This window comes from Parus major, chromosome 7 (assembly GCF_001522545.3).
Source record: "Parus major isolate Abel chromosome 7, Parus_major1.1, whole genome shotgun sequence".
Taxonomy (NCBI): Eukaryota; Metazoa; Chordata; class Aves; order Passeriformes; family Paridae; genus Parus; species Parus major.
In genome coordinates, this window is record NC_031776.1 from 12,058,209 (window position 1) to 12,077,954 (window position 19,746).

A 19,746-nucleotide genomic window follows, 5' to 3' on the forward strand; every position below is an offset into this window, starting at 1 on the left:
CAAGATACTTCAGGAAATGAATTCATGATCCTTTCTCTAGCTATGTCCTGAACCTCTCTCTCTGGGAATGGAACATGCTGTATTTTATTGGCTACTTCAGCAAGCATTCTGAAGGCAGCTGTTTGAAGAATTCTTCAGAATATTAACAGTACATTGGTCAGTTTCCACCATATTTTTGTTTACCATCATGCTGAAGATTATATCACTTTAAAAAGTGCTATGCACAAGGATATGAACACACAAACAGCTAGGCAATATTACAGAACATGAGTTCTATGTCATGGAAAACACTTCAGTGCAATTTGCTATGACAGAAGTTTCCAAGAAGAACAATCAACAACAAATATTTCATTTAAACAACTGCTCAAACTTACTCAATATTGCCTTTTAATCAATCCCTTTTCTTTCCTCACCAGCTTGGAAAACTTATCAGTCAGAATTTTATTAACCAGTAGTGTAAGATTGAGGGCTGCCACCTGTCTTTGCCAGAATGGTCTCATCCAATGGTAACTGTATTTGCTAGAGCTTCTTTCATTTAAAGGAAAGTTTTTTAGATAGGAGAGAAACTTGTTTCTTCTCCTCTTATGCACATGACTGAATGTACTAGATGTTCTGATACTTTGTGTCTAATCCTAACACTCCTATTTGAAACAACTCTTTCCATGAAGCAAAAATCCAATCAGATGTAGGTTTTTTCACACTATTATTTTATTTCTAATACCAAAAAAAAATGGAATAAGCTTAGTTATACTTACAGACAGCTGACTTGAGCACCTTCAAATCAGATTAACAACTATAGCAAAGCCAGAGGTACATTTCAGCAAACTCAAAGTTTATTTTGGTTCCTTTAATCCATGCTTCCATGTTCAACTATACTGTGCAACTTTAGCTCAGTCACTGAATCAAGTTAAATTCAGTTACAGAGGCTCCTAGGGACTTGTTTGATGAACTTAGTCACATGCCAGGCATACATAGGCTTTATATTAGCTCCAAATGCAAAGATTCCAGCCTGCCTACAAAGCAGTCTGAGATGCCAGGAATTCACTTCAACAAAGATCTCACTATTGACAAATCTGGATTGTATCAAAAATCAACTGAAACACCTACTAAAGTGGAAAGAAAACAGTTCCTCACCATTGTCAGGGCACAGTGGTTACATGTGGGAATAAGAACATAACCTATGAAAGGATACATCGAGTCAGACAGCTGCTTAGTATTTTGTCTGACAGCAAACACTTCTAGACATGTAGCAATCTTCCAGGGAGTTTCTCAGCACCCAGTGATCTGTTGATACTAGGATTTCATAAACCAGAGTTAGTGTAATTCTTTACGATGGCTCTCAGTAGATTTATTTTCTGTAAGTTCTTCCAATTCTTTTGTTTCTGTAAACAGTTTAATATGTACAGCAACCTGTAACAAAATTTACCTTTTAACTATTTTTGTGAGAAGCACCTCCTTTCAAACTTCCTCCTGCATTTGACACCAGAAATTGTTACATGGGAGAGAGAAGGCAACATCTTCATCCTGCCACATAGAATTTTACAGCATTGTCATATCACTACAGGTGTCTCTTTGTTTTTCCCAAGGCTTGTTGACCCTAACAATCCACCAAACCAATGGCTGTGGTTGCATCTCAGCTGACAGATATTCAAAAAACTGTTCAGATGGATGAGAGATCCACACAATTAAATCTGGGATCAGGACTGCACAGAATGAAGTTTTCACTGCTCAAGCAAGTGGTTTGTCAAGTGTTACTTTATATAAGGACATGTGGTAATAGGACAAGGAGGAATTGCTTTAAACTGAAAAATGGATATAAGATTTGGATATAAGGAAGCACCTCTTTACTGAGGGTGGTGAGGGGTTTTCACATCTGCCTCTAAGACTTCGCACATTAAATGCGCACTGAGACAAATGATAATTTTTAATAGGTTGCCTCCAGCTCTGGGAGTAAAGCTGTTATCTACAACTGAGAAGTTCAAGAGTGCATTTACAGGGCACATACATTTCTATAAAATCCTAACACTGAGTTCCTTGCATTTCATCCATAACAAAATCTTTAAAGCCAACTAGAATTTAACTTTTCACAATATTATTATCACATTTACTTTAGCTTATGCATCTTATAGGAGCCATTTGATACCCTGAAAGTTTAAGTGTTTATTTAAGAAAATGTCATAAATACTCAAAGTTTACTTCTGAAAAACTGTGACTAGCTTTCCCATTTTCATTAAAAAAGAATTATTAAAAAAAACCCAAGAATCAAGTAGTTTCTCAAATAGTTCACTTACTGCCCTATTGTTTTTTAAATTAGGTTAACATTGCAACTTCCTCTGGGACCATTCTCAAGTACAGAAAAACACCACAAAGAAAAAAACACCAATTATTAAGTTTAAACTATTAGACAAAATTTGCTGTTATGTTGACTGCACTTCAAAAAAGACACTGACTTTCCAACATAGTCATCATATTTTAATGTCTCAAATTGTTAAGTCATGTTATGGTCAAATGCAGTGTGGTTGGGTTTTTTCAGTTCATGTCAGAGATGTCAAATATTTTTTCTATGATATCTTCATTGAAAAGAAATACATTTTCCTGGAAACTGCGTTTCCTGGAAAAATGGACTTCTACAGAGAAAAGAAGGAAAAGCTAAAAAATATTTTGATGATTTTTTGTTTTCCTCCCCTTCCCCAAGAGTCCTACATTTTGAGGCAAGTAGGAAGAGAGAGAAATTTTTGTCTTTGGGTTTTACCTTCTGTTTCTGTCCATATCAGTTAACTAATTTCCTATTCTTGGATGTGTCTCAGCCACCACGGTTCCAGTTGGTGAAGGTTCCAGAATAGCCTCAGCCCCCTATGCTGGTGAAGACCTCTTTATTTAGAGGCTGGTACTAGACCATGGCTGCAAAATGCCAGAAAATACAGCTGGCTTCCCTCCTCACTGAAAAAGCAACAAGCAGACATTTTTAATTCACTGGCTTTGCTAGTGCTGCTCTTCAATGTGCTTTAGTACTACACCAGAACATAACGCCTGCTACCTTTAAACAGGGCATTAAGAGCTACCTGCAAAAACTCTTCTCTTTCAGCAGAACAACAACAAATTAAAAGCCTTTCACATCTTGCTGGAAATGAGATCATTAAAAACTATTTTTCTAGCACCTTCAAAACATCTGTTTGTGTAAATAATGCATAAATATAAAATAAGAAACTGGTCAGATATATTAAGATAATTGATTACCCAAATAAAATGTTACAACACTGTTGTTTGAGGACAAAAGTCAACTTACTGAAATAAGAGAACATTTTTAAAAGCTTTTTATATAAATTGTGTTTCATAGCAATGCTACATGTTACTCATTGCATAAGAAATTTATTGAGTTTGGGGACACAATCATAGCTGAATTTTAAGTCTAACTTTTCAAATGGGATTGTTACCCCACTACTGCCCTACAATCTTCCATTTTTGTACTAAGAGTATTAACTAAAAACATTATTTAATCCATTACAGATTATAAAAACTATTACTTTTTGCATGAGGTTATTTCCACAATCAACATACCTGCAATTATTATGCATCATCATAATTGGCATCACACTGAGAGCCTGCAACTGGTCAAACATCTGAGTGTAGCAAGGGGCAAGATATTCTAAAATTTCAGAGTAAGGAAACTGAATTCCTTGCTAAGAAACTCAGAACTGAGTTCTTTCTCCCTGAGTCTTGTCAGAAAAAGCTACCTTTAAAAATCCCCTTTAGAATGACAAATTACATTTTATCTGGTTTAGACCATCTTCAAAGTTGCAAAGCAACTTCAAAGTTGGAAACCCATTCAAGCTCCATACAAATCTTACATATGAATTGTCTCTGCATACTGGATTCAAGTGCTGGAGGGGCTCATATTTCTTTGAAGCTGTTTGTGCCATTGCATCATGGCAAGACAGAAAACAAAGTACAATTTTCTAGTAACATGCTCCATAAACCTTCAGACTGCCACCTCTTCTTACAAAATCTAACAGTTGTTAATGAAATTGAGTATCCAATTTTCTTCACTTAATTGTCATGTTATAATATTTGCTGTGATATAAACAGCATCTGCAACATAGAAGGTAGGCAATCACATTTTCCAACAGAGGTAAAGAAAACTAAAAACTAGAACCTGTTTGTATGTAACAACCATCATTGATTTTAGCTTTAATTACTTGTAGAGCATTCAAAAAAACCACAGGAACAAAACCAAAATGCAGAGGATACATACAGTGTCAGTGGCATTAACTCACCTTAGAGCATCTGTTACAAAAATATATTCATCATATACAAGGGTATTCCCAAATGTTCTGCCTTTGCCTCTGACTAGACATTAGCAGTACCAGTATGCCAACTAAAACCCAACCCAGTAGCAAAACACTGCTTTTTGCTGAACACAAACATAACTGAAACACAAGAATGGAAATCATTTTCAAATCATTTTCTATGGGAATTTACAATTTATGTTACAAGTTTTATGACAAGTTTTAGAGTATTATGTCCAGTGAAAAAGCAGGATAAGTTTTTGGAGTCATTTTCTGGAGCAGAACCAGATAAGGAGTCGAAACCAGTTTATGAGTCAAAAACTACTAAGGAAGCTAGGAGAAAAACCTAACATATAAAGAGACAAACAGTGGGGATATCAGTAAGGCATCTGAACACCCTGTGCATTATATAGGGGCAGTAAGAACACTCCTGATATCACAAGAGCAGAACTTCTTCAGCTTAGGTACACAGCAAGTAAGTTACCTCTCTCTTTTTGAAGTAATACGTTCTGAACTTCTTGATTGCTGAGAAAGCAGCCATAATTAGAAAAAATCCATACATTTACTTTATGAACCATTTGTTGTTAAAAATAAGCAAGCACAAACAGCAGGGGGACAAGAGCTAACACTGCCAGGATATGGGGAATGTCAATGGGTTTGTGATTTTACTTGGACAATAGCCATTCACCATGGGACTTTGACAGGAAATGCAACAAAACCCAAATCCTAATGAACAGGAGATAAGAGTTCTGGTCTTCATTATTGTCGCTGTTAGGCCACTGACCAATGGGCCATAGAAGCAGCCACTCAGGCATGGTCTTGAAGAGGTTCAGCCAGAACTTTAGAACAGATAAGAAGTAGTAAACAACATAATTTGTCTCCAGGGAAGGAACAAACTTATCTCAGGATGTTTGCCCAGACTTGTGGATATGCGCAATCATTTTTATGGAGCATTCAAGGGAATGTGCCAAGGGTAGAGAAGGTGAATCAGGACAGAACGTGTTGGAAAACGGAGAGGATGTGGCCTAAAAAGGAGTCACTAGTGTAAGCTGCAAGACAGTGGGCTTGTTTGGCACAGCACTGCACCTGATCACTGCTAAGTCCTACATCCTACTTTGTGACCTTGCTCTCTGCTCTGCATAGCTGTGATCTGCAAGGAAATTCAAGAGTCAGTCAACAACGATAGGGAGATCTGTATCTGGAAAGACTAAGAAAAGGCCTGAGACAGTGACCACATAAGAGATTTCAATCCTAGGCATCAATATTGAATGAACTTAAAGCCTTTGTTAATATTTGCATCAATGTATGCTGGCCTGCCCATGAATCAGGAGAGGGCTGGTGTACCTTTCACCAGCAAACTTTCAATTCTCATCAGCTTCATGAGCCTGTTTCCTTCCTATTCACCAAAGTGCTGTCAGCATGTTTAAGTGGTGCCAGTAAAAGGCAATGTTTTTTCTTTGTCACTGTCTGTGTGACCAGCAATACCCTACATACAGTGCCATCTTGGGAATGTGTGCTTACTCTCACTACTCACTGGATGTGCAGACAGGAGCAGTGGAAAGCAGACCAAGAGGAGGAATTCCCTGTAGCTTAGAGGGCACTAAACATTGGTTCCCTTCACAGATATGCCATGATTATCCACTGGAATTACTATGCACAGGTCCAACCCTCACAAAACCACAGAGTCTTGCACTACACTATATTTTTTCCAGAGCCTAGAGAACACCCAGTTATCTTGAAGCTTTCTTTGTCCTTCAATTCTGTGTGACATTCCCAACCCTCCCACCAATTCATCTTTTGCCAGACACTCTTCACATAACATTTTGAAAGATGGAAGAGCAATCTAATTTCAAAATTATGTGTGGACGAAGGAGAATGTTTCCAGGTCACCTTCACAGCGGCCAAAAAGCAAAATACACAAATAGAAATTCTGCAAATTTGATAAAGCCATAACTTGCTGCTTTTAAAAGCTATTAGGTTTAATAAGTTTGCATCTTTATCCCTAACATATAGGGATAAAGATGCGAAACATATATGACAGTTTAATACCAAAGAAAGACCTCATAGGAACCTCAAGATCAGAGGAATGCTTTTTAAAATCAGCATGCAATTGTTTCTGTAAATTTGTTTCTCCTTTTTTAAACATGCTCAATCTCAAGGGCCATAGAAGGGGCAAACACACTTTTGAGCATTACATTTTACCCGTTCAGTATTTAGTATGAATTTTATACTTCTACCTTATTCTTAAACTTTATATGGCAAAAAAAAAAGTCATTCTAATTTTTAGAAAATCATAGTTCCATACCTTCAGCAGTGATATAAAAGCATGTGTGACACAAAAAATTAAACCACCTTTATTGCAAGTCAGTTCTTCTAGACCAAATAATTATGTAATATTGTCTCTTACAGTCAGATTCTAGCTGCACCTTTCAGAGCAGCCACACCATTACAGTTCCCGTCTCATTAGGAACTTCATGACTGTAATGACAATTGCATGACTTCCAGATCATTAAAGATGAGCCATTCATACAAGTATTTACAATATTCCTACACACTGACTTGAGCAACTAAAACATCTCATGATAATTCAACAATTAGTTAAAAAAAGCACAAGAAAATCCACACTGTGCAAACACCACCAGTACTGGAATTCCTCCATCTATCATAATTTATTTTACCATGAACAATAAAATTTTAAGGCTAGATATCTACTTTATGGGTGTCAGCAAGGGTTACTGATACCTTACACGAAAAATGTTAAAAGCTGTTTTGTATTAGTAAACTTGGATAACAGCATCTCTTCTCAAGAGATCTTGACATATTACATGCCCTGACCTTGCACCATAAGATAATAAGAGCAGGAGCAAAAGAAACTTCAAATCATGCACTTACTTATTCAATGTGAGGTCAAGGATAAATTTAGAGTCAAAGGCCTCAATCTGGAAACTTGCCTGGGCCAGATGTACAGCCTGCAAACAGAAACACACAGTTGTCAAAACATTCACTGAGTTTTATATACAGCAAATGTGACTGTGAAAAACAAAGTTATGGAAAACATGCTTATTTTCATGAATCTCATGGGCATGTGAAAACTTTAGCCCTTTAAAAGACTGAAATAATTAAAGCATTTGTAATACTTTCAAATAAGAAAATCAAATATGACAAGGCTCATATTACACATTATGAAAAAATCCTTCAAAATAATCCCTTCACAATTAATGGCTTTGTAGTTGGCACTGTAGCTAAACCAGTATAAAGAATATTGATGCTGGTCAACATACAACAAATCAACATCAGCTCATCTCGCTTGTCGGGATATTCAGTATTTGTCAGACAAATTGTATTCTGTATTTTTCTCTATACTGTAATAACTGTAGTGAAAGACATTTAAAACACACTTATCTGTTTTCTAGAAAAATAGGGAGATAAGACATGATCCAAGAATTTCTTTTTGTAAAGACACTGTTCCAGCAGGGTTGAAAAGATTAGATCTGAATTTCATAGTATCTTTCCTGATAATGTTCTAATCAAATCATGCTTACTTATTATACACTAATTTGATACAGTATTAATAATTACAAAGTTGGAATATTATGACTAAGCCTGTCAAAAGACAAAAAAACCCTATTTTTGATAAAACACCACAATCTTCAGGTACATCACAAAAAAGATATCAAGTTCCAGTTAGTTTACAGCATAACTTAAATAGTATGAAGGTTAGCTTTTATGGCCCACAGTTCTGTTCCTCTTTGGGAATTTCTCCACAAAGGATAAGGTCTTTATGTTTCTCTTCCATTCTTGCACTACACAAAGCAGCACCAATTTTATCTTTTTTCTCAGCAAAGTTATTCATCATCTTTCAGAAAATTCTTCATTATAATTTTTTTAAAGTTGCTATTGTGACTAAAATCAGCTGTGACATTTCCTGTATTACTTTATCATTCTTTGCTGCCAGAATTATAATTTCCCTTTCAACAGGGTCACAGAGCTTTATCATCAAGCTTCTTTTTTTAAAGATAAAAGTAATGTACTTACAAAAAATTTTAAATACCTTTAATGCCATTAAACAATCTTAGCTAAAGCCTGTCATTGTTTATTAAAAAAATACAATTACTCTAGACAAGAATTAAAAAAATATTATTCCTAGCTGATAGCTAAAATAATATAGAAGCAAAGCAGTACTAAACTTTCTCTCCGTTCTATTTTTTGGTAAAGGGATATTGCTGTATCACCAGTTCACCAATTTGCTAACACTGGTCTGGCAGAACTGAGTTTACAGCTGCTCTGAATCAGCAGAGCAGGAGGGTATAAATATAAACACAAACAGGTGGCATGATCAGAGAGACTCTGCTAGCATATACATTTAAAAAAATAAGTAAAGTGAATGTCAGGTTAAATACATGCCTAGTAGAAAAGGCTTTTCAGCCCAAATCCATTTTTTTTTAAGTGAGATCAAGGAACAAGTATCACAAGACGACTTCCAAGTACCTGTTCATGACAAAAACTTTATTATGTTTTCAAAATACACATGTATTAATTTTTTTTTTAAAGCATGAAAATTTGTTACAGGAAAAGGACTTCAATTATTTTTATGCCATAAAGATTCCACTTAAGAGTTACAAAAGCTACTGCTTTTAATCTCTTCCACATGTAACATTTACCTAAAACGATGTGTCTTCATATATACGCCACAAACAAGATTTCAGTATTAACTATCTGCAAAATTTACAAGAGCATGAACTATTCCATTAAGATAATTCTGAGATGTGAGAAATCTCTCCCTAGGCATCAGCTACAGATTTTAGTGACAACTAAATGGACGACTAGTCTGATCTGCTATAGCTTTTCTATTGTCCGATCAAGCCTGTTCAATGATACCTGTGTATCACCCTTCAAGTTTCTAAGCCACGAACCATGTAATATTTATCTTTCTGCAATTTCAAATTATTAAAAGTAATTTTTATTCTTGGTCTGCAATATCATAAAACCCCTTTCTCTTGTAGAATTACATATAGCAATATTGTTGCTTCTGCAAGCAACTACTTCTGCATATAAAAACACTACTTGCAATCTATTAGTGTGAGTCACTAACAGATGCAGCCTGCACATAAAAGCAATTGCTGCAAAGCAGCAGACGCTAATTTGATGACCTGCAGCAGGGCATGTTCTCCACCAAACTCAACTGAAACCATTGGTTACAAAAAGATTTTAAATCCCTGCAGTTTAGCTAAAGCACTGTTTTGAATTCAGGTGAATGCAATACACTGCTGCTACAGCAAATAGAGATTCCCTTAAGCCAATTTAACAATAGATAACCACCCCCAAAAGCCGTAAACCAGAAACCAGCTGAAGGTAATGAGACTAAATATCCACTCCTGAAACTGATTATTTTCCTGCAATAAGTTAGCATAGAAAGCTACCAGTGAATTATCACCAGGTGTTTTAAGCATTACAACCATCATGTACCACAATGATGGGAGGAAATATTTCAGGAAAGTATCTGCAATTCTGTTATCCACCTTATAATTTCACTGTATTCTCTCATCAGCTACTGTATAATACAAATACCTGAAGTAAAATCTGAAATACAGTGTTCTTCTCATTGGCATAGAAAAATAAATTCAGGCAAGAATGTAATGTAGACCATCAAGTATTTTGAAGAATACATATATATTTTCTCAGGTAAAGTATTAAACGTCATCTTCTTGTACGGCTTGCAGACATGCAAATGCTCACACCTGCATAACTATTCTTTATTTACATAAAGATGTGACCAAGTTCCTTTGTCCATGTTTGCTTACCATTTAAAAACCTCTGCAGAGATTCCTGCTTTGACAGCTATAGCCTATTCCAATGGTAAAGCCAAAAAATAAAAAATTATATGAAGTTTTTCTTCAGCAAAGACTTAATGATGATGTATAAAAATGTGGTTTGAAGAAAGGGTTGAGTCTTTCAAATTCTTCCTGTCATCATACCCAAATTTTAGAAAAAAAAGTTTTTTTCCCCCTGTTTTCTGGAAGTTCAAATTACTGGTGTAGTCATTGTAATAAGAGATTCTTCATACTAGGGACATTCTAAGAATGCTGTAGCTGCTTAGTTGCAAAGACACTTAGCTGTAAAGTAGTAGCTCTCAAAATTTTTCCAAGCTTAAAATCCATACGTATAATGAATTCCAGTTTCTTTCAAATCAGAAATTAGGCTAGAGTGTGTTTCAATATAAAAATGGCAGTAACAGGAGTCTCAGTTTTACTGATCTGTCACAAATTGAATCCTTTCATTGTTTTAATTATCACATTTGGGCATCAATAATTCACTTTTTTCAGACTTTCTGGAAATTTACAATTATCATCACCAAAAATAAACTACTATATTCATTTTACTTTCTTCACAGTAAAACTATGCCCAATGCAATCATGTGTTATCCTTCAAAAATACTAAGTTCTGTCACAAGTCTTTAAACATATGTAACAGCATTATTTAACTGACTGATGGTAGCTATGAGTCTTTTTGCTATATTCATACAGATACAATCTCCAAAGGACAAGCTCATTGCTTTTAGAAATCTATTTTTGCTGTTCTGCTGACTAAAATAATGGCCAAAAGCTACCTCTCTCAGTTTAGAAGCTGAGCAAGGGGTTTCATCACTTTCATTATGGAAATAGAAATGTAAGTCAGATTTAGATGGATTTTACACCATCAAAACAGTTTTTTGCTCTAGACCTTCATTCTAATAATAGCCTAAGTTTTGTCACAAGTCAATGGGACTGACTATATATTAGCTCATAATCCTGCTTTTAGCTTGTTGGCCCATCCTCAGACCCCATACAGAAACCACTTCCTCTTCTAGCATTTGGTTACATTCTACTGTGTGGCACATCCACCAAAACAACCTTCCACTACTCCCTGGAAATAAAGCGTTTCATATTCAAACAGAATACCTAAATATCCCAGCGATATTTGAAAAGTGATGTTTAAAACATACAGCATTTCAGAAAACCTCCTGTTAATGATTTGTCTCTGGACTTTAACAATAGAGGAGTTACTTCGATGCCCTTGAACCCCAAGCCTTGAAGGCTGCTATTTGAAAGAAGGGTTGTGGGCATGTGAAAAAAGACCTAGATTTGCCTCTGGAAGCAATCCTACTGTTGTGCATCTAAACCCCAGGGGCCACAACTCACCATTCTCTCTCAACATGGCAATACTTAGATACCCTTCTGTAGAAACACTGGCCATATCCCTCTTGAGAATTGTTTTGTACAACTCCATAAAGTAGTGCATCCCTATCTTGGGCCACCTTCCTGCAGTACCCAGCTTCCCACAAATGCTAGAAAACCTATAAACTTAATTCATTTCTATTTCAGAACAAGGCATAACAAGTGTTGCACTACCTAACACTTAGGAAATGAAACCTCCTGTAACTTATTGTGTGAAGATCATGAGGGGACACAGAAATACCCAGAATTTTTTTTTAAAAAAAAAATAATTTAAGAAGTTGTAGAAATAACATGACCCGCATTTCAGCTAAGAAACAAAGATCTACATCTAGTAGAAGCTGGCATAAGGAAAACCTCCTACTCCCAGAAACCAAAGACAGGAAGACCAATTTCAATCCTCCTGTTAGTATCTACTGAAGACACTGAGTCAAGATAAGCCTTTTGGATTAACATAAATTCAGTACAGAATAGAAAAAAAATACAAAGTACACACAATCTTCCGCTTACAAGTAGTGCAAACTGAAGCTGCACCACTGAAAGATCTGGAAAGAAGAAAAAAAAAAAGGCAAAGCCAGCTGAAATACAACAAAGATTCTTCAACAATCTAAAATACATGTAAGTCACATGGATTTCATTCATTATTTTGACCAGTTTTCATTACACAGGGATTAAAAGTGAAAACACAGCCTATAATAGGCATGTAAAGGGAAGACTAACTAGTACATAGGATTTTTATCTGGATTTTAGTAAGAATTCACATGATGCCATGTCTTAAGAGTTTACCAATTGTGACCTTTGGTCTTTGGCAAAAAATACCTGCTTTTTCTTCAATACTGCTTCCTTTTACATGGAAAAGTGAGGTTTTCCTTCATCTTAAGGATGCTTTCCTGCTCAACTTTCATATGCCACATACTAAAATTACATAGAGGACTGAGACAGTACTGTATCTCAACCTTTAAAGTAAGGCAACATAGCAAAGATTACTGCATTCACCTGGCAGGAGTATTTTCTTTATGTAAATGGAAAACAGCTGACCTGATCAGAAACACCTAGAGTTCCACCCCATGAAAAATAGTTAAAAATAAATCAAAGTTTTTTGGGGAAGGTGAAATATCTTCATAGTCAAAAGTTCTCTTCCTTATTTTTTCCTCTTTAGGATCTGCAAAACAGTTTTCCTAACACCTCTCTCCTCCCCAAAATTACATTAACAGCTTATAATTATGCATGAAGAGATGGCTTCTTTAGAGCTCCTGAAAACTTATGATTCAGAAACTGTCCAGTACGTACAGTCTGCCTTCATATGCATCCAGTTAAAGCTATTTTCAACTCAAAATTTGCTAAGGTTGCCCTGGGATGTGTTTCTCCAGCAATCCTATTATGTTCAAACATCTTGCACTCCAGGATTTTTCCTTCTGCTGGACATCATAAGGACTTGCTACTAACCTTTTGTGACAAGTTGTGCCCCATGCAGTCTTCCTGCTAGCTCCTAAAAATCTTGTGTATGTAGCTTATGAAAATGAACCAAAGCAGTCATCTGGTTCAATAAAGAGATTACCTTCAAAACACTACCTCCACCTGCAGAAGTTTAAAAAGACAGAACACAGGTGACTCAGAACTCTTCATCAAGTTCAAGGATTCCTACGAGCTTCTTCAGTGTGTTTTTATAAATAGATGCTAATTTTTGAGCATTTTGCACTAAAAATAACTTCAGAAGAACTCAAAACCAGATAGCCTTAATTTGACTGTGAGGAAACAGGTACACAGAATTTACAGATTTTGAGCATCAAGAATTTAAAATCTGCTTTTTTTTAAGAGCACAAAGCTAAAATAAAATATTTACTAGAACCCTGTCCCCCTTGGAGATAGATCACTTTGTCAAAACAATGGTGAACACTTCTTTAACAGTGATAAAAAGCTTTTTCCAAGAACAAGGAATGAGAGAGGGTCTTGATCACGTATACCTTCTCACTATGATGACATTTCACCGAACAGGGATAGAGAATCAGTGCTAATAAAGTAACTTATTATTTATAGGTTTTTTTATTCTCTGGTACACTGTTTTCTCTCCAGCGTTTCATTTCTACAAACATTTCATGAAGAATGTTACAGACCTTACTTCTGGGACATGACTTTTAAAAAATATATTAAATAATTTTACATAATTATATTTCTCCAACTTTACCTCTGTCTTCCCACGTCCACACCATTTCTTCTAGTCTCACCCACTCCTTAAAGTGACTCAGCATTTCTGAGGCATTCAGGCCTAATCCCACAAACTGGCCATATTACATTATTATGACCACTACAGAGAAGTTCCACAGAAAGGAGTCTACTGAATATTATCAATAGTTATGGACCGTTTCCATATTATATGCCTATAAATGGCATATTAAGGTTGACAAGAAAATACAGGTTAAAATGTATAGTCCCAAGAACAGTAAAAGAACAAAAACATTTTCTTCCTCAACATTTTTCACTCTATCCATATATAAGGCTGCCTTAACTTTTTTCACAAGGTATTAAAATTTAAAAAAAACCATACCCTAAATACAGATGCCTTTCTTTACTTAATTATAAAGGTATTTTGGCTACTTCTCTTTATTACCAAAGAGACATCAAAATATCACAAGTAGGGTTTATTACAATATAGCATTTCTTTTAATTCTGGGGAAGAATAAAAGCCAGTACTGAAAAGAATCCTCCCCATAAGTCAAAACCAACCCCTGGGTATCTTTCACGATCAATTGCATTGTTTTATTTATGGGTTGTTTGGGTTGTTTTCCTTTTACACCTTCCAGACTTCCCCCAGGCCTCAATCATTGCTCTACATAGAGTATAGCAAACATTAAACAGAAGAAAATAATAAAATAACAAATATTTTAGCTATTGTAAAGTAGATGAAAGGGTAAAGAAATTACTTCATGCAAGGAAAGGCACAAGATGCAAGGTGGGGTGAAGGTGTCAGATACAACAATCTGGAAGCAAAACATTTAAAAATCCATCCAGACAATGGGCGTAATCTACTCTTTCCTTCAATTAAATATAAACAATAAATATAAAACAATAGAAACTTCATGCCAGAAGAACGAAGTCAACATAATGTCACCCTCCATGAAGGCCCAGGATTAAGGACTCCTCCTCTGGGAAAAACTGCAGCATTAGCATTACCTGTGCTTAAAAGGGACACAATGAGTAGAAAGAAGATCCACTTTACACAATAGTCAGCAGCAAGCATGCCCAAGGAAATCAATACCAATTCTGTCAGCACTGATTTCTGCAGAGCTTTACTCCAACATGTAGACACATGGTAGGGCACAGGAAGGAAGAGCAACGTTCTCATGGACAGTGCTGGGTAAGTGTAGATATTGGCGGACATTGTCCCCTATGGATTTCAAAAAAAACCCCACATACAGCAACATGGAGGAAACATTATATCTAAAGGCAAGTCTGCAAGCACTTGGAAATCCCTTTCTTCCCAAGAGCAACACAGCAAGACCTTAGTGTTTTAAGTGTATTTAAAAGAGTGGCCTCACTTGAAAGAGTAAAAGTTCTGAATGTAGTGTTCTCTTAAGTAGCTCCAGTTTCCAACAAACAAAAAGCTTTTCTGTTAAAGCCAGCCATAACATACTGGTGTTTTGAGATGCATCCAAAGGCACACACCAGTATCCATGTTCAATAAGCTAAGAAGCAACCTTTCTTCCTATTGAAACATAAAAACTATGCAGCTATCTCAACTTCCTTTTTGAAAGATTATTCAGTACCTTCTTATTAATTCCACATCTGAAATGGCCCATAATCAATCTTACCATAAGTACACATATATTAAATTCACTGTCTAAAATTTCAAGAGAAATTCTATGCAGTAGGTAGGAACTCCATTATAGCTAAGTCCTTCAGTAATATCACACACACCGATTTGCTTTGCTGTCTCTTCCCTACCACAGCAATCTCTTTATAGTCAAACCATCTTTACCTTCACTTTACCTTTTACCAGTAGGAAGAAATTAATTTTTTAAATAAAGATTTACAAAAATAGGATGAAATAAATTTAAAGGGTAATAAGTGATATACTTTAGACAGGTTTATTTCTTTACAAAGTTATTCCACAAAACCAAAGTTTGTTCAATTCCATACAATTTCAGAGAAAAAAAAAATCCAAACAACTTACTAGCTGCATCCACACAAAATGGAATATTAGATCTTGCCACTAAAAATGAGGAATGCAGGTACTGTTTAACAAAAAATGGTGACACTTTACAGTGGTCTTCACTGGCCATACAGTGGCAGGAAATTAATGCTGCATGTATTAGGTGCTGCACAGCACACTCAAAGCTCAGTAACTCATGCTGCAAGTTTAGGATTCCAAAGAAGCTCCCTATGCAGATACTTCTGCAGTCTAGAGCTATTATGGAAGAAACATTTTGTGGATGGTACTGTACCAAAAGTGAAGACACCAGAATCTACACTGATTAGTCAAGTCAACTTCATCTAATTCTCATTTGTTTTATCTACAGTTCAGTTTCTGAACCATTCTGAAATTCAAAATAATTGTTTTTAAGTTAACACAAGGGAAATTACATTCTTGTTTAATTACATGTACTCCTTTAATTCCTAAAAATTGTGGTAGGGACCACCATTAAGTCTTAAATATCTACAGATTAAAACAAACAGTTTCACATTCCATGTCACTGTTTATGTCACTGTTTTGAAAATTCTGCAGATGAGCCTCTTTTTACCCTACCTTGTCATGTTTTTGCTGGTGCCTTGCCCTGGTATCCAGGATATGGTAAGGAGTCTCAGAGTCTCTGTTGATGTAATAGATTAATCTTGAAGGCAGTGTGATTTCTTTCTGGATTGCATTGCTGTAGCTGTTATTTTTACTGTTACTGCTGTTACTCTCTTGAAATGTATTCTCTTCATCTGCCAGTACTTCCTCTATACCGCTTGCTGTTTCATTCCAGTGCAGGCCTGGGGAAGAAAGATATGCCAGCCGTAAATTCCATGGCAGAATGTGTTTATTTCCATGAAAATGCTACATATTTGCTTGCAGTTTTCTAACATTTTACTAATCACTCAAGCAAAGAAAAAGATAGCTTACTCATTGAACTAGATTTGATTCATTTTTCACACATAAAATGGTTTCAGAAAGAACATTATTTATTTAATTGCATATACATTTTCATATGCACTCATAGATTATAAATATTTTAATATCTCTCAACCTTCAAGAAGAAAAAAAAAACAACTTAATGCATATGCAGTTACCCCCAGCCCATCTTGGATAGCTAAATTTTTTCACCAAAAAATCTACAAAAAGCTAAGAATACTCCCCATGTTGCTAACATACACTGAATTCAGAGTCCATGTGCACTGAATGCTAAACTTCCTATTATGTAAAGGGAATTGATTTCTACTTCTTTTAACTTTGACAAGACCCCTCTTCAGCAGCAGCTTTTGAAATGAAATCCTGTATCGTTCCTCATTAAAATTTCAAGATAGTCAATCAACGCGATGTAACAACATAACAATATTACAATGTAACGGCAATGTACTAACAATAATAACATGATGCACAGACAGACTGCATTCAGAGCATTCCACCTAAATGCAACCAAGAGCAAATAAACAGAGCACACATGAAAATCCGACCCCAAGCAGACAAATTAGCGGATCGCCGTCCACATGCAGCGTGACACATTCAAAGCCCACCTAAGATTTTTGCGTCGCATCCCTCACCGGCGTCTTTCCACGCACAGCATCCCTACCCAACACACTGCAGCACCGGCACCGCACGTACCTCTCTTTTGTGCAAGCAAGCAAGCCAAGGAAATGTTAACTGAGCCCCGGGGTTACACGCGCCGACACAGACACGTACACAAAGCTGGAAGCGGGAAGGGAGGAAGGAACGGTTTGAGGGGGAATGGATGTTGCCGGGGTCCATCGCGGGGGACAGCGACCCAGGGGCCGCAGACACCTCAGGCCACGCACCCGCGCCCCCGCCATACCCACCGGCGGCCGCTGCGGCCGCGCGGGCCCGGGGGCAGAAGGAGCCATGGAGGAGCAGGAGCAGCGAGACGAGGTGGCCGAGGAGCGGCAGGAGCGCGGGGCGGCGGCGGCCGTCGCAGCCAGGCTGCCGCAGGGAGCTGCTGCCGGGCGGCTTCATGGCTCATAGCGCCCCGGGGCGGGGGGGCAGCGCGGCACAGCCCTCACGGCCGGCGGGCTGTGCCCGGGGGGCGCGGGCGGAGCGGCGCGGGCGGGTCCCCGCAGCGGCACCGCCCGTGCGGCTCCTGCCGCTGCCGCCGCCGTGAGGGACACAGCGGCACCTCAGCACGGGGGCGGGCGGGTCCCAGCAGCGGCACCGCCCGTGCGGCTCCTGCCGCCGCCGCCGTGAGGGACACACCGGCCCCGCCTCGACACCTCAGCGCGGGGGCGGGCGGGTGGCGGCGCGCGCGCACCTTCCGCGCCCGCCTCCGGCTCCGCGGGCCCGCGCAGGCGCGCTCGGGCCGGGCCGGGCGGGGCGGCGGCCGCTGTCCGATGTGCTACCCGCTCGGATGCGCTCCGCCTGTCCCGGGGGCCGCCGCCCGCTGTGCAGCCGAGAGCGAGGGGCGGCCTCCCGTGAGGGGGTGACCGCCGTTAGCTGTCCCTAGAGCTGCCCCGGGCCGGGGTCCCGCGGCTGCGGTGGGGCGCGGCCGGACGGGCTGAAGCGGCGGCTGGGAGCGGGTGCGCGGCTACCCGCGGCGTAGCGCGCAGACCTCGCCCCTGACGTGGCCACAGCTGCAACCAGCTGGGTTTAGGAATTATTTCGAAGAACTTTCACTCAGAGTGAAATTACTTTAAAATCCGTCAGCCCTGAGCAAAGTTCGGAAGTCTCCGGAGCCACTGAACAGCAGCAGGGGCAGCTTGTTCTCCTGACAGCAGGGCCGGTCTTCGCGCCCCGGGCAGTTCTGCAAGTTGAGCCGTTTCAGAGCTGGCAGTCCCCGGCTACTGCAGAGGGATGCATGAGCAGGCCCTGCTGCAAGAGTTGTGCGGAGCTTCAGGCTTCCCCCTCTCCTCCCTCCCAACGCCTCCAGCTAACAGCTCTGCTCCTTCCACCCCCCCGGCGTTCTCTTTGCTCCCTGGGACCCGCTCATCCTTACTGACTGCAGCTAACCCCTGCAATGAACGGGGGTGGAGGTGAGAACCAAATGTTACCAAAAAAAGGTGTGCATATATTACAAAGAAAATGGATGTGTGTACAGTAAACCAAGAGGAAGACTGCAGGGAGATGCATGGTCAGATCTGACCTGGTGTAAATCCACTCTGTGTTCAGCAGCAGACAGTTTGGACCGCAAACACAAGGACTGGTGCATTTCTGCGAAGTGAATAGTACCTCTCATACTTCCAGTCCAGCATGCCTGAGGTGAACCACCAGCATGAAAAATAGTTGCAAAGATAAAAATAACTTCAAAGAGATATGAGAAGATGAATCTTCTGTTTTCTATTCATTCCATGACTTCAAGAGTCAGAAAACCTGAGTTTAGAGACAAGTCTAGATATGGATTTCTTAGCAAACATCTTGCCCAGCAGACTTCTAATATCCAAGAACAGATATGTTTTATTTTGGTGCAAGGCTTGCTGCTGAGGAAATAAAGATGTTTCTCTTTTTTTCTTTTTTTCTTGTCTGGATATTGCTTTTTATTTGTCAGTTTATGCCTTCTAATCTGAGTCTGCATACCACATGTATTTCCAGAAAGATAGGTAGTATTCTGTTCCACATAATTTTCTCTACATTCCAGCCTGATTTCATTATCATTGTTAATTTAGAAAGTATAAGCAGTTTTACAGATCATAACCATGCAGACTACGTTATAACAGTAGTGTTATTCATTTTTAAAAAATTATTTCTGAATTCTCATGCTGGTTAAATAGGTGCTACTTGTGGAACCTCAAAATCTAGGTGTGTAGCAGCAGACAAACATTTTGAAAAGAGAGATTCATGGTATTGCCAGGGATAAAAAAATATAAAATATGCCATAGGATTTCACTGTTGTCTAGATCTAATAAGAAAGGTATACCAGTTTTCTACATAAAATGGTCTCCCTTAAATCTCACATTTCCAGGCATTTTCCATGCAGCCCACCCAGCCCAGCTGTTCCTCATCATTAGATATCACAAGAATATTTCAAATAACAGCAGCTCATGTTTCTTCCCATACACATATAAACAGAACAAAGGATCACTGCATTCAGATCTAAAATAAATACAAT

At 38.3% G+C, this 19,746-nt stretch overlaps 1 protein-coding gene across 8 annotated transcripts in view; it reads right to left on the reverse strand.

Annotated features, from left to right (window-relative positions):
• The window catches only part of ADAM23 (ADAM metallopeptidase domain 23), a 68,704-nt gene extending 51,001 nt beyond the window's left edge, over positions 1 to 17,703 (reverse strand). For 6 of the 8 annotated variants that reach the window (XR_004498244.1, XM_015634958.3, XM_015634956.3 and 3 more), the window contains exons 1-3: positions 17,510 to 17,702; positions 16,242 to 16,468; positions 7,179 to 7,255 (exon numbers count right to left, since the gene is read on the reverse strand). Coding sequence is in view for 7 of the 8 variants with exons in the window: in XM_015634958.3 (XP_015490444.1) it covers positions 7,179 to 7,255; positions 16,242 to 16,468; positions 17,510 to 17,663 (458 nt within the window). In the remaining variant the exon portion in view is untranslated. Of the gene's footprint in view, positions 1 to 7,178; positions 7,256 to 16,241; positions 16,469 to 17,509 lie in introns of all 8 variants that reach the window. The other 2 variants (XM_015634959.3, XM_015634957.3) reach the window with 2 other exon arrangements.
• Positions 17,704 to 19,746: the final 2,043 nt, after the last annotated feature.